The sequence below is a fragment of the Poecilia formosa genome, unplaced genomic scaffold, assembly GCF_000485575.1.
Source record: "Poecilia formosa unplaced genomic scaffold, Poecilia_formosa-5.1.2 Scaffold258, whole genome shotgun sequence".
NCBI lineage: Eukaryota > Metazoa > Chordata > Actinopteri > Cyprinodontiformes > Poeciliidae > Poecilia > Poecilia formosa.
In genome coordinates, this window is record NW_006800197.1 from 632,360 (window position 1) to 648,513 (window position 16,154).

At 37.2% G+C, this 16,154-nt stretch overlaps 2 protein-coding genes across 2 annotated transcripts in view; one reads left to right on the top strand and one right to left on the bottom strand.

The window, feature by feature from the left end:
- tmtc3 (transmembrane O-mannosyltransferase targeting cadherins 3) overlaps nt 1–9,548 on the bottom strand; it is a 37,346-nt gene extending 27,798 nt beyond the window's left edge. The window contains exons 1-4 of the mRNA XM_016680841.1: nt 9,425–9,548; nt 8,158–8,371; nt 7,815–8,033; nt 1,872–1,971 (exon numbers count right to left, since the gene is read on the bottom strand). Of these exons, the coding sequence (XP_016536327.1) occupies nt 1,872–1,971; nt 7,815–8,033; nt 8,158–8,346 (508 nt within the window). The 5' untranslated portion in view covers nt 8,347–8,371; nt 9,425–9,548. The remainder of the gene's footprint in view (nt 1–1,871; nt 1,972–7,814; nt 8,034–8,157; nt 8,372–9,424) is intronic.
- A 43-nt stretch (nt 9,549–9,591) lies between these two features.
- LOC103150633 (centrosomal protein of 290 kDa) overlaps nt 9,592–16,154 on the top strand; it is a 41,250-nt gene continuing 34,687 nt past the window's right edge. The window contains exons 1-5 of the mRNA XM_016680839.1: nt 9,592–10,257; nt 14,119–14,196; nt 14,423–14,492; nt 14,578–14,624; nt 15,983–16,117. Coding sequence (XP_016536325.1) covers nt 10,150–10,257; nt 14,119–14,196; nt 14,423–14,492; nt 14,578–14,624; nt 15,983–16,117 — 438 coding nt within the window. The 5' untranslated portion in view covers nt 9,592–10,149. The remainder of the gene's footprint in view (nt 10,258–14,118; nt 14,197–14,422; nt 14,493–14,577; nt 14,625–15,982; nt 16,118–16,154) is intronic.

Genomic DNA, 16,154 nt, shown 5'->3' on the forward strand with positions numbered 1-16,154 from the left:
AATTGGACTATATATACTAGGCCTCTGGTAGAGGACCCGAGCTCAGAGGATGAAAGAGACCACCCGCGGAGGGTGAGAAGGGAATAAAAAACTAAACTCTCAACTCACTTTATTTTATATTTATTTTATACATTTACCTCACCAGTGACATACCAAGTAATCACCAGTTTAATTTGGTTTATCTCTTCCTTAGCACGACATGTTGTCAAATACAGGTTGACTTGAAATGTAGGCGAACATAAGCAATAAAAAGGGGACATTCTTTAGGAAAAGATTAACATTTCATTGGAAAGTTTATGACCCAAGGAAAATCAGAGCTATGTTCAAACTCGAAATGCTCTGTAAAATGTACTCCCTCCATGCTGCCAAAGCCGGCAACTTCCCCTAGAGGCACCTGTTAATGCGAGCGATTTGGGGTTTGCCGTCATGTAGAGAGATTCTATAGAATATGGAGACCCTGCGGCAGGAACCACAAACATTGCAATGAGTGGTCAAATGATCCTGCCGCGTCCATCCATTCCACCCATGAAGTGTTGGGTGGGTTCTTGGTAACAGCAGACATGTGGTCTCAATAAAGCAATGCCAAGAATTTAAAATCAGGATATTAAAATGGTAGATGAAGCAAAAAATTTCTTTTTTTTTTCTCTCTGGAATATAAAAATAAGTGGCAATGGTAACACTTTATTTGAAGGGGGGCAAATAAGACTGTCATGACACTTTCATAAACATGACATAACACCTGCCATGAACATGAATAAGCCTTCATGAATATTTATGACTGTTGTCATAAAGTGTCATTCGGTAAATTACAACATTTTTAATACAAAGTTGACATTATTCAAAATGTCTTTGATATGATAATATGACATTAAACAATAAATCATTACTGTTTAAACTTTACCTTTAAAACATAAAGTTATCTAATTTTTAAAGTGCAATCAATAATACTTTTATAACAAATTTATAACAGTAATGATTTATTGGTTAATGTCAAGTTGTCATAACAAAGACATTTTGAATAATGTCAACTTTGTATTAAAAGTGTCATAATTTACCGAATGACGCTTTATGACAACAGCCATAAATATTCATGAAGGCTTATTCATGTTCATGACAGATGTTATGTCAGTCTTATTCACCCCCCTTCAAATAAAGTGTTACCCGTTTCACACATTTAAAACCAGCAAACTGAATTTAACTCCAAAAGCTACCTTCCTTTGTGATTGCTGAGTGACCTGTAGAATCACAAAAACACAAAACAGAACATGTCTTACATCATAAAGTAGGCTAAAAGTCTCAAAATGGTTCCAGTCTGTAACAATATAAGAGCAGAGTTTGAACAAATTTACTGGCATCAATTAGTCTGGTTGCCAAAACCATTAATGCAAAGAAAAGTAAGAGCCGTTCAAACACAAATGGAGAAAATACAGATCTTTCTCACATCAACAAAGAAATCAGCAGACAAGATGAGAACCCACAACAACATCCAAAACACATCAGGAAGTCCACCTCTGATTGGCTCCAAAAAAGAAGAGAAGGATTTGTATTGGCCAAGTGAAATTTTACATTTTCACAAAAGGTCAGGCTGATTTGGATAGCTTCTTATTAAAATAACCACTAAGGTCACTAAAAATATATGAAAACTTCAACAAAAATGGGGATTTGAGAAAATTCTGTGTTTACGTGGGTACATAAACACAGAGTGTTTCTTGTCTTTAGTTATCTTTGTTAAATAGAAAAATGTGTTAGATCATCAAAGCGGATAATCTCTTTTGGTTTTTGAAAGAAAAAAATCATAGAAAGTTCACAGAAAATGCTTTAAAAAAAATTAAATCGGAAACATTAAAGAATTTTCTGATCATATGACTTACCAATTGAGTGGTCTGTACTAGTTGATTTTGTGTATGCCAGGAAAGCAGCCAAGAGGAAAATTGAAGAAAGGAGCTCTGCTCTACCAACAACACCAGTCACCTGAATAGAAAGGAAAAGGCTTTTTATAAACAAGAATCTTAATATCTATAGTTTAGCAACAATCTAGGAGCCACAGGAATGGGGTGTATGAGACCACTGAGATGTACAGTGTTAAGAAAACATTTTTAGAAAAATATGAATATCTGGGAATCGAGGTAAAAACCCACAAGTTCTGCTTCTAACCCTAAATAAACCCCCAAAAGATATGGGCAATTTTTTCATTGAATTCAGTGATCTTCTACCTGCGATACACATTGATTATGACTATTTAATTATTATTGGAAACGTCAACATCCATATTATCAGCCCCAAACATAAAGGACAAAAAGCTTTCAAAGCTTCTGTCTGACTCAACACACAACCGAGGAAACAATCTGGAGCTCAGAATCAGAACCAAACATGGAGAAGCAGCATTCAGTTTTCATGCTCCTCTAATCCAAACAAACATCCAGAAAACTGCAAACCTGCTAAAATACTGAGTTCCTTTAAATCCTAGAGTTGAAAGCAAAATCAACACTTTGAAGTCCCAACTTGAATCTGATAGTAGAACGACTTGTTAGGGCCACTGTAGTTACAAAATTAAAAAAATTCAAATAAAGGGGAAGGAGTAAATTTCTCAGAAAAACAAGGAAGTTTCTAGATTTGAAAAGTTGAAAATTAACTAGAAAAAAGCTCAAATTTCAAGATTAATCTAAAAAATATTCTATAAAAAGAACTAGGAAATTTCTGAATTTGAAAAGTCAAAAATTTGCTTAGAAAAAACCCCAAACTCAAATACTTTGAGATTAATCCAAGAAATTTTCCAGAAAAAAAGCATGAACATTTCTGAGTTAACATTTTTTGACTCAGGATAAACTCACTGTGAGAGGTTTTCTTTGAATTAAGTGTTTCTTGTTTGATTTTTGGGAAAGTAGCACAACACCAAAAAATGGAATTGTATTATTGTTGACACTCAGACATTCAGTACTAAAAAGTAAACTGTCAACACATGACCTAGGTTCTGGTTACTTTCATTTAAAAAAAATAAAATAAAATAAAAAAATAAGCGAAGCTGTTCCACAACAATAAACCACTCGAAACACTGCTGCCATGTCTGCTTTGGCACACGTTTGAATAAAGAATAAACCACTAATCGGATTAATCTCAATTAATCGATTAATGAAATAATTGACCACTAATTTAGTAGCTGATTAATCATTAATTAGAGTATACAGACTCCAAAAAAGGTCATTTGGTGAAAAAACAAACAAATTCAGAGCAGTAAATAAGCAAAAACTGCACAAAAATATATACATATTTTGCATATAATTTAAAAACACACACATGTGAATATGTTTTAAACCAAAACTCCTCAATTGACATAGTTTTAGCTTCACGTGGTTCAAATTCGCTAATTAAACGGTATTTTATTCCCTCTTAGGCAATAAAATGTTTATTTTCCTATTTAAAAAGATTTTAATAATTTGTTTATATTAAGTTAGTATATTTCTAATATATAATGTATAAAAAAGGCTGTAGTGGTTAAATGAAAAATCTTCAGAATGTGGCATTTTTCTTTATCCAATTAATCGATTAATCATCAGAAAAATCGATTACTAAAGTAATTGTTAGTTGTACCCTTATATCCCCACAAATTTTTACATTGGTGCCTCTCTAGTTTTAACAAAATAAAAGAGTTAATAGGGTGAGAGTAGGATTTGAACAATCGATTGCAAACTTTCTCAGGATGGTGGCACTTATTCTCTCTGCAGTTGTGAAGTGTGTCGAGATGGAGATGGTGGAAGACAGTGAGCAAATGTTACCCTTACGCTGTGCCCATAAAGAGAAGACTGCTTCGAACTAACATCTTATGGTTGAAACCAGATGTTGCATAACACGGAAACATAAATTTTATTTAGAGGCATCTATGGGGGCAGCAGCCACTGACTAAAAAACACTAAAGACAAAAAAAATGCTGGCTCTGAGCTGGAGGTTTTATTTGATAAGATCCTGAGAGCAGAATTAAGATTTTTTTTATGCACACCTTCTGCAAACCACACTAATTAGCAAGCAAAGGAGCCTCACAAAGAATTGCTCCATTTGTTGCTGAAAGGCTTTTCTCTGGGAAGTTGAATTCTGTTTAACTTAAGAGCAAAAAATGATTCGCCACGACTCCCAACTATCATAACAAGCCATTTAGAAATAAATCCTGAAACTCATTGACATAAGTGAGGTGACACATTCCACAGCGGGATACCTAATACACGGAATAACACTGCATCTTCGGGAGCATTGAAAAACGGAGTTATCTACAACAGCGGGAAGCCAGAGTACCGCTGATCTGAGCCGACCAATCCAGCTGTGGAAACAAAAGCACTCAGGTAAATCACCTCAGCAGTTATAGTTCGTCTTTTTAAAGAGCCTCTCTGACAGCAACATCTGTCACTTGGGTAAATGATGACTGCCCTCGTGTGGAAGAAACAACATTCTCTGTTCCATCCCGAAGCCTTATTTCATTCCAAACCAGCCCAGCCCTAAAACCTCTCATAAGGTTCCACACGTGATTCCAAAAAGAGCTTTGCAAATTAAGAGCCTATTATTTTGCGGTCCGCAGCCCTTAAGAACACACACGCATGGGCATTAAGGCGAGGGCTGCGGCCTCTGACTAAAAGGATTAGCGTCAACATTCAAATGGAGCACATGCTCTGTTCACAGACTGACCTATTTGTCAATTAGCAAAGGAAGGAAAGAAGAAGAAGGAGAAAAAAGCAGAGGCTAGAATCAACTTCTAGGAAGCTCTCATATATCTAATCAGTTCATCAAAGCTAACCCAGCTGAACAGAAGACAAGTCGAACATGGTTAGCTCAATTACACAGAATTACCCAGACCCATTTTCCCCCTCTTCTGAGTGAGCATCTGCAAACTGCTTTTCAATTGCAGGCTTCGCCCTCAAGCCACTTTTGGAGACTTTAAGGAGAACACCAAAACAATTTGGATTTGAAGATTCTTGGGAGATTCAGAAAAAAAAAACCTCCATTCAAAAAGTCATCAGCAGAGAACAGTGAGGAAGCAGGACAAGGCCTCTTTGTGTGCACTTATTGTGAAGGGACCTTCAGTGCTTGGAACGCTGCAGCAAAACAAACGATCCGTTCAGAAAGAGATTCCAGACGGTGATAACGCGAAGGGCATCCTTTGGAGCAACTTTGAGGGCTCATTTGTGAGGCAAATTGTTTCCATTCAAGATGTCTGAGAAACGCTGCGTGGATCGGAGCAGGCCGGGAGGAAGACCAGGGGCCGAGCAGTGGGATGTGCGACAGGGGGGCAGATGACATCCAGTTCAACAACAGCTGTGGTTGCTGGTGCTGTTTTAGAAAGTATGGGTAAAAAAAATAAGAAACAAAAAGCAAAACGGTGCCCACCACACCACAGTGAAGTGGATGGCATGGTTCAATAACTGAACAGTAGAGAGCGAATCTTTCAGTGTCTAGAGAATCAATTCCGATATTTAAGGTCACAATTTGATTCTGAATTGATTTTTATTTTAGAAAACAATTTTTCTAACAAAACAAGAATCCGGAGATTCTTGGGACTGACGAGAGGAAAAGACAGTGTAAACAAATTACATTTATTTTAAAATAGGGCTGAAACAATTCATTCAACAACTGAAATATCGTCCTCAAATTTAGCAATTGACTAATAGTTAACTGGAGCATCCAAGGTCAAAAATAGGCCATTTGCTCAAAGAACAAGATATTCAGAGCATAATTCCTCTGGTGCCTATCTCCAGCGAACGTTTTGAGCGAGAGGCGGGGTACACCCTGGACAGGTCGCCAGTCCATCGCAGGGCAACACAGAGACAGACAGGACACACAACCATGCAAACACACACTCACACCTAGGGAGAATTTTAGAGAAACCAATTAACTTTTTAACGTTTTTTTTTTTTAATAAATAGTTTCAAAACTAAAGGGGATATTTGTTTTCACTACATAGTCATGGCCCTTTTTTATCCCACCCCAGTGTTGTTTTAATAATTGGAGATCCCCAAAAAGATATGACAGTGATTCACTCTTTCTGCTCCAACATTTTGCATCTGTGAATTCCCTTTGTGTGGGTGTTGCGAAGAATCTTGACTCATTCTTCCATCCGTGCTCTCTCCATATCTTGGAGTTAGTGGTTTCACATTCGTTTATTTCTTCCCAGATCATAATATTTGCTTCCTTCTCCCTTTTCTCCCTTATGTAATCTGTGGTGTTTACACCCTCTCAAACAAGGGCACAAACACCATGCCCTTATTTGTAAGGGCGTGTAATAATTTAGAAATAATTTTTTAAATCATCTGCACTTCTAACATTAATTTAATTAACTTTCACTGGGAGCTATCCAGTATCCAAAAAATATTTCTTTATTTACTGATATAGATAATGCCGCAACTGGAGGAAGCCATGGAAATCCCAGGTTTTCAAAGCACATACGTAGATCCTTTAATTTCTGAAAACTTATTGGTCTGGGCTTTTTGTTTTTTTCTGACAATTTCCCTATGAATCTTTGGTTAATTCTTCCAGCTTTTTGAATATACTTTGTAATTTATTTGGCTCAAAATCAAATGTATATTGCCCCATTTAAACCTGTCATAATGAGCAATAAATCAAATAACTGCATGGTAAATTAAACAACAATCATGAAAGAGATGCTCCGCTTTAATATCATTGAACTGCTGGCATTTTGAAAAACACTGCAAACATTTGACATCTAGTACCAAGTAGTTAGCTTCACTTATTTTATACAGCAGCCCTAACTGACAATTTTACTAAATTATTCAACTGTGTAATATATGAATCACTATTTTGATAATGATTAATATTTTTTGTTATAAACTTAATAGTCTATCTTAATAGTTTTTTTATGGATACTTTAAATATTTTGCAGTTCTAGTGCTAAATATTCTTTAGATATTAAGTTTTTTTTTTATCTTTGAGTATGTCTACTGGCATTAAAGCTGCAGTATATAACTATATAAAAAATGTGTTTTTTTTGTTTTTTTTTACACATTTGCTAAAACTGTCGCCATGCTGTCTAATATGAGTCAGATGATCTATGAAAAGATCTATCTCCTCCAACTCCTCGCTGTGCTGCTATTGCCACCTGAATAAATGCACCGCTCCTGAGAAAAACAACCAATCAGAGCCACAAGGAGGGTCTTAGCACTGTCAATCAACTTTGTGAATGTGCTGCTAAATGTGTTGATGGTAGGGAAACGACTCATCATTACAGGAAAACCATTTATCCGCCATCATGGGTGGCTATGCTGACTAGCCTTACAATTCACAACAAGGCTCTGTTGACGGGGAAATGAGAAGTTTGCAAATTGGCATGATTGAAAGCGCTCAAACTCTCCTCCTGCCTCTGATTGGTTGTTTCCAAGGTAACACTGGGAGAAGGAAGCAGAACTTGAGTTTTTTCACAGATCATCTGTCTCATATTATACAGTCATGACAGTGACAGCTTCAGCAAATACATAACAAAATATTTTTTTCTATTAAAGTTACATACTAAAACTATAAAATGCCAATGTTATTATATTAGTTGAAAATGGTCTCAAAATGACAATATCAAAAGTTATGGCAATCATTTCTTGGACAGTTTATCGTCCAGCAAATTTGTTATTTTGACAGTCCTAGTTCCATTAAGTTATATTTGGTCACAAGATTAGTCCAGATGTCCATCTATTTTCAGGCATTTCAAAAACGATACCCAATACTTCTGGGTAGGTAGACTTCAGAATCGCCCCTAGCTGTTTTCTTCAATATCCAACAGAGCATGCACTTTTTTAAATTTCCCACTAATCACAATCCAAACTTACAGCCTCCGTGTGGATGGGGTGCACGGCAAACAGCAGAGCAGCCAGCAAGCTGAAAGTCTTGTCCAGGAACAGTCGGCAAACCCGCAGGAAAAGCATGCAGACGACTCCGTGCAGAACAATATTGAGCAGGTGATAGGAAGCCGCACTGAGTTCACTGAAGAGGTAGTTGAGTCGGAATGTGAGCACCGTCAGTGGTCTGTAAGACTTGTGGCTCCTTTCCTGTAGACATTTTACAATTCAAAACTGAAACTTAACCAAAATATGATGCCGCAAAGAGATGCAGCATTCGATAAATTAACCTATATCCAAGTATGCTGGAGGTAGACCTTTAACAGATACTTGCCTCGGCCATCGGCGTTCCCCAAAAGTCGTTGAGGAACAGGTTGCGGAGAGGTGTGGAGGGCCGGAGGTCTTTGTTGTCGAGGATAGCCGAGACGTCGTCAAACACAAAGCTGCATGACAGACTGTTCCAGTAGCATCCCACCACCAGCCCAGTCAGAAGCAACATCTCCTTCCATGACACGACAGCCATAGCTGACCCAAGCCGTCATGGGTCACTGTGGAAGAGAAAAGATAAACAAACAAAGAAGGTTTGAAAGGTATTAAATGTAAGAACAACAGGGAGTATTTTATTTGGCACAATACTGGCTGACTTCAAATTCTAAGACAACAAAAGCTACTCCTAAGTTTTAAAAAAAACCTTCAAAGAAAATGTTTTATTTTTTAGGATAATAATGAGTTATCCTACCAAACTCAACTTTTTACAAACATAAACACAAATGTATAGGAGGTAATTAATAACACATATTTAATACGCAAGTAATACCAAACTATAAGAAAACTCTATGTATCTTGATTCTATGATTGTGGCAGTATGATCTATGAAGACTCTTGCTCATATTTTTATTTTTGGTTTGAACCATTGTTTTTTCTGACAATTATTTGGATGTTGTGGAGTTAGGAGGATTTATGCATTTACTTTAAAAAAACAACAACTTTAGAACAGTTGATATGACGCATAATTGGGGTAAAAAATACATTGTTTTTACAACCAGATGAAGATGATTACCATCTTAAAAGCTTACATGATACCTTAACTATAATTCCAAACCTCAAAGTTGCCTACATATCACCTCGGAGACAATATTTACTGTGAAATCTTGTCTCCGTTTCCTGGATATTGACATATTAGCATGTCAGAAGTACAATACTTAATTTTACTAATGTTGCTATGCGCTATGATCTTATTAGAGGATTATACTGTTGAAAAAAAGACCAGATATACTACATCTCAGTGTCGAGAACTTGTAGGGAAATTAAGTCTTTCGTGTAAACAGTAATCAAACCACACCTGTGCTGTCAAACCCATCAAAATAGCAGACACTTTAGGTCACTCATTAACAGCACACGTTGCTTAATTAAACGAGAAATGACGCTGTCATTATTTTTTTGAAAGACTTGACACCACAAAGTGTAGAGTATTGTGAAAATGTCAGGTTCGCTAATGTCCCGTTGCGTTAGCAACTTTAGCGGGCAATGCTAATTAGGTTGCTACTACTCTTAAAAAAGACTGGAAATGGTGGAAGTGTAATAGTTTAGTTCTGCCTTACCGAGGAAATGCAAGAGCAGAGACACGAGCTTCAGTCAAACTTATCATAAAAATTCAGGACGGTACATAAGACTCGGAGTTTTACAGTATTTCATTTATACCAACTAGCTTAAACGCACCGCAGCTATCCCTTCCGGTGCAGAGGTGAGCGCGCAAGTTAAACATTAGCCAAGCTAGTGGGGGGAAAAAGAGTCAGTGGCTTGTTTGAAGTTTTAAAGCATCCGCGCGACCAGAACCGCATTAAAATGCCTTGATTTGTTTTAACGTTACACGCTCGCGCTGTCCACGAGGTTGCGCATACTTTTTTTTTTTCGTTCCACCAAAAGCTCACGGTTCGTGTTTGTTTTATTTTCACGTAGCTGTTGTGTGAGCCGTATCCTAGCAGCAAGCAGCAGCAGCCAGAGCTTTACAACATGGACCTTTCAAGATAAATGTTTGCTGCTACTCTACCCTACCTGTGTACCTCAGGTTTGCTTCCGTCAAGTCTGACATGCCCTACTGAATTCAACTAAATGCGTTGAATGCGTCTTTAAATCAAGGCTTTTAAATATAAATCCTGTACGGTTCATTCTTAACAATGAGTAGAGTTGTTTTTGTTTCCCTATAATGCCACTGAAAACCGTAATAATGTATTATTGACGATATAATCAAATGGAGGCGCTCTGTCGCAGTAAGCTTACTAACTACATGGATTAACCGAATCTTTAAAAACATCCCTTGTTCAAAATGCCGCCGTCTGGTCTCATATGGGATAAAGTGTCGAAAATTGATCCAAAGACTCTTGATGAATGTGAAAAAGACGAACTGGATGAAGTCTTCCGCATTTTTGTTGCGGTAATTATTTATGGTTTATATTTTACATAATATTGACATGCTCAGTGTTCTCTACCTTCTTGATTTTAAAACGCATGCTTGAGGAATGAAAGCACTGAAAAATATGTCCTCGCAGTTTTTGTTTTTGCCCGTTTGTCACACTTAAATGTTTCTGATCACTAAGCAGCGCAAATTAAAAATAAGCTTTTAAATCATAGTTCTGATTAATAAGGGTGAAAGCAATCTAATATAACCTGGATCCTTCTAAAAAATTAATTCCCTCCTAGTCCTAATTGCTTATGCTGTTCAGTTCAGAAGCACCTGTTTTCTGAAATGGAATGAAATTTTGTCTCATCTCAGATCATCTAAGTATCTTCAAAAGGTTGTGGATCTGATTCTGTGGGTCGGAAGGATCTCTGGTAACAATCAGTCTCACAACAAATCCTGAGATGCCTCTATGTAAAGTCTTGTTGTATGACACTCGCATGACTGTCATGACATTTTAACATCTCAATTTCCAGACAGCAGAAACAATATGTCCAGGATGACACCATTAGTTTTTAGCAAGCACTGCTAATCCACCTTGCTTTTGTCACTGGTCATAGCTCAAGTATTAGAGATTTTTAAGATGCTAATCAGCTGCTACCAGTTGTAGAATAATAAAAAAAAAAGAAGATTTTGTTGCTACAGTTACGCATCATGACTGTTGGAAAGTTTTTAAAAAATGAGGGCAATGATGCAACCTAAACAATTATGAACAACCGTTTACAAACCAAAAAGTTTCCCAAGAAAACTATGTCACCCTTGACAACAACTGCCATCAATTGTTTGTGAAACTCAGCAATGAGTCGTTTGTGTCGCTATGGAGGTGTCTTGGCTCTCTGTTCTTTGTCGAATTGTTTTAGTTTATTTACATTGAAGAGTTTTTGAGCATTAACTATCTTGCTTGAGGTCATTCCAAAGCACCTCAATTTGATTTTTGTCCAGACTTTGAGTAGGCTACTCCAGAAGTTTCCATTCCTTTGTGCATTTAGGGATAGACTTTTTTGCCAAGCTTTGGATCACTGTCTAAACCTAAATGTGGTTGGACTGAAGATCACAGACTGATGCATATTTTTCAAGACTGTCTGGTAGAGAACAGAATTCATGCTTCCATCAGTAATGGAAAGTCCTCCAGGTCCTGAACTAGCAAAGAAGTTCCTGACCATCACACTGCCACCACCATGCCTGAATGAATTCAATATAATGCTCTTTTTCTGATGTGTTGTTCTAGTTTTAGAGCAGATATAATGTAATGCACTACTCCCACAAAGTTCTGCCTTTGTTTATTATGCAGAACAGTTTCCCCAGACATCTTTGGGTTCATCTAAGTGGGTTTTTTCTGGTAAATATGAGAGACCTTTGTCTTCGCTTTGGTCAAGATTGTTTTTTCAGCTTGGAAAGACTGATAGATTTCAATTACTTGTTTCTCATTTGTTTCTGTTTTTCTTTAGACTGAGGCATGATATGTTGTTTTTCTGAGATGTCTTAGCTTCATTCATGTTGTCAGATAGTTTCTATAGATGTGATAAACTGATTTGACACATTTAACAGTAATCACCTATAAGTGTGGCTGGTGAAGTTAAACTCTTCTATTCCAGGCAAGTTGACAGTTAATTCCTGACTTTAAGGAATGGTGTTTTTTCACATAAGGCCAGAATGGTTTGATCTTAAAATTTCTTTAGTGGTCTGAAACATTTAAGTTCAACAAAAACTTAAATGTTTTTGTTAAACATTTAAGTTTAACAAAACTTAAATGTTTTGTTAAAACATTTGAAAAACAAGTTGTCTTGTTTTTTGAGGGACAAAACATTCCCTCAAAACATTTTCATCTATATGAATTGAATTGAATTGAATTGAATTGAATTGAATTGAATTGAATTGAATTCATGCACAGACCAGGCATAACATTATGACAACTGATGAGTGAAGAACGGCAGTTATGTCTTCATCATAAACCCTGTTTATGGGATAAACTGGGCAGCAAGTGAACTATTTTTTTCCACACTTTGTGTTGCAAAGTGGATAAATGGGCAAGTGTAACAATTTGAGCATATGATGAAACCCACAAGACGATGACTTGGCCAGAGTTGAGGACTGTTTTGGTCCTTGGTGGTCGAATCAAATCATCATGACGTTATTAATGTATCCAGTAGAGTAAATGTATCGAAAGGTTTTCACACAATATTCAAACTCTCTGGATGTTGGATAGATTCTTCACTTCCACTAACGCCAACACATGATGTAGATTCTAGCAAAGTTGACAAGGGATTAGTGTAAATCATAACTAATGTAATCAATGCAGTAGAGTGTTTAACCGTAAAATCTGTAAGACATGCCTTCCTAAAGCCATACAGGCTCTGTTGATGTCTATCAAAATAGGTTAAAAGAAGGAATGGTAGTGAACGGACAAAGTCATGGCTAATCCTGGGTTCTGATTCCCCTCGAGAGCAAGGGGAAGAAGAAACCCTTGCTCTCGTGTGGTCTGGACCACACAGACCACATTGTCTGTGTGGTCCAGTCTGGCAGACAATGATTTAAAAGACAACACTGATGTACAACAATTGAATAGACAACACTCTGATATCCAATGGTTTGACAAAAAACAGTCTGACCGGTAGACGACAATCTATCTATATGCCCTCGCTTTTACCTGACCACCTCCTGAAAATCCAAAAATGGCCAAGGAGCTTTGGCCGTAGGGAAATATTTAAAAAAATTATAATAAATTAATGTCTTAGCGTTATTCCCTCATCATAAGCTTACCTAGGGTGATCCTTTGGCTCATTCATGCATCTTTGATAAATCCTTGACTTTCCTATAGTATACAACACGCTGCCTATTTACCCTAAGCTCCTCTTTTGGAGCTTCAATCCCCACCCGAGCTCCTACCCAACAGAGCACCCTTTCCCCGTGCCTCCCCCACACAGCTCCTCCAGATTAGCAGTAGCAGCAATTGGCAACGACCTGCTGGAGCTGCCATTCTACTGAGCTCATCATACCAGCTACTTCCCAGTTCAACACTCTGAAATTGGTTGTAATCGGCATCATGGAGAAGCATTGTTGTGATGACATCCGGAAGGGGTGTTGTCTAAAAGGGTAGGAGCTTCTTAAAGAGACAGAGGAAATTTCAGGGCAAATTCCTTTAAATTTATTTTTAATAAGTACATTTTCATAATATCTGGAGATAATATAGTTTTGTGCTATAAACAAACTAATATATGGAAAATACATAATACCCCCGTTAGAAACTGATGCTCTTCTGCTATTTTTCCCAATGTTGGGGATTTTATGGTGTGGTGAATCATGTTTCCTTAAAGAAATCTGGCCGGGGTGGTGTTATGGTTCTGATTATATTCCTCTGCAAAATCTTGTGTTGATACAGGTATGGTCATAATGTTATGCCTGATTGAGTTTGAGTGACAGATGATGCATGTATATCAAGTTGTCTTGATTTTGTTATAAGCATACACACACACACTCACACACACACACATATATATATATATATATATATATATATATATCATCTTGTTAATCTTTTAACATTATGCAGTTTCACAGCCGCTTGCTGGATAGTTCTTACATTTGACTCAGCAGCTCAACACTGCTGAAGTCTTCACTCAGCAATAAAATCTGAGTATCGTTACTGAGCTTAAGTCGAAGGAAAAAAAGGAAGGAAAAAAAATGTCTATGCAGCTATAACCTTCTACATATATGTACACATATTTCTGGTTTCACCTCTCGCCGTTTTCGACTGCAAGAGATGTACTTCATCAATGTTATTAGATTAGCGAATGCACTGTTGAAAATCTTTCCGACTAAATCATGTTTTCCATGCAGACAAAAGAATGGGAGGTGAAGGATAAAGCTACGGAGAACATTATCCGCGTCCTCCGAGTGGGTCAGGCCCTGCTAAAGGTGTCAGGTTTTGTTGTTTCTACACTCTGCTCTCTCCTGTGCACATCTGCTTGGAAGCTCACGGGCGTGATTTATTTTTGAAGAAGGAAGAACATTTCATATGTAGTTTATAGCGCCGCTAGTGATGGTTGTCAGGGCATATGGTGCTTGCTTGTGATGTTACACAGACGTGATGGATGTTGGTTGGTTTGAGCTCTTCAGTCTCGTCTCTGTCTCCACCTGTTAGATGAAAGAGCGTGAGGTTAAGCTCCATGAAAGCTTCATCGACGATATCGGTGTACAACACGTCAAAACCGGTTCGTAAGCACGCGCCGTTTGATGGAAAAACACATTTTTTTATGAAAACAGCATGTTTATAATGTTCTCTATTTTCTCTTCTAGAAAACGAACTTCGTGCAAAAGTGTCCAGGCTGGAACAAGAGCGCAAGGTAAGGCTGTGGAGCAATTGTGTATTTCAGGCAGGGATGCATGATATTTGGGTATTAACATCAGTATATAACGATGTTAGTCACATTTGAACATATCTGTATTAGGGCTGCAACTAACAATTATTTGATTAGTCAAATATTCTTACTATTAGTCGATTTAAAAAATGGCACATTTAGCAGATTTTTCATTAAACAACTTAAGTTTAATGTATTCACTACTAGAAATACATTAAAAATAAACAAATACATTCCTGTTTTAAATAATAAAATATTTTATTGCCTAAAAAACAGCAACATATTGCACTAAAGGAGCAATAATCAAATGCTCCTTTAGTGAGCATTTGATTATTTGTACATGTGAAAAGCTCAGCCTTTTCTGCTTGACTTAACATTAATACAGTGTAGGGCTAATCTGTTGACTCTTATTTTGATTAACCGATTAATATTTGCATAGTAATTTGCTTAATAAGAGATTAGCTTTTTATAGAATTTCAACTGGATGAAGCTTAACTATTCCACTTGGTTTTTTCATAACCTTAATGCAAAATGTATGTATTTTTTTGTACAGTACACAGCTGTTTTAGCAAATTATCTTTTTGTATATTTTTTGAGTCTCCATATTCCAGTTAAAGAGTACTAAATTATCTAACGATTATTTCAATTATCGATTCATCACAATTAATCCAATTAATTGTTTGCAGCCCTAATCGGTATTGGTCCGATAAGTAAAAATGTGTCTCGACTCTCGAGACACATTTTTTTAATTAATTTTCTGTCTCTTTAATTCATTTCCATTCAATTTCACAATGAAGAATTAACTGGTTCCTCTATTCAGGGAAACACATCAGAGTTTGTGGTTTTTAATGTGACAAAAGTAAACAGCCAAAGGGGTGTGAATACTTACAGGTGGCACTGGTGACCCCTCTGTCATGGGTCTGACCTGAATACACTTTTTCTGCCTCTTCACTTCCGCCATCAAGGCCAAACCTTTCAGCCAATCACAGAATGTAACCTTGGCTACACCAGGATTGGTTGTTGTGATCACTGCAGGAGAGCACGTAAGAAGATTACCTGCTAATTCCATGCACAGTCTTAGCACTTACTTCTTGTTTTGAATGAACTGAAACTGAGTTACTATAATTTTTTTTTGGCTTTAGGAGAATTTGCAATCCCACTGTTTGTTTTCTCAAAGAAATTAATCCTTGTTTGAGGACTTTTAACAATCACAGCTGAGCCGCACGTTGGCTCTGTAAACAGAAGAAGGTGATGAGAGACTAAGGTGTGGGTTGTTTTTTCTTCTTCTTTTTATTCTTCTTCTTCTTCTTCTCTCTGTCTCGTTTCCGATCCATACGGCTCAGCAGCTCGGCACTGGGCCAGACAGCCGCTTTCTTAGGGATGAGATTCGGCAGCTCGAGGCCCAGCTGGAGCAACGGGAGAAGGAATTGACCCAGTTAAGGAAAGACATGGGCAAGGAGAAGAAAACCAATGAAGAGGTATGAGTGTGCCACCCACAGTACCTGCATGTTTTAC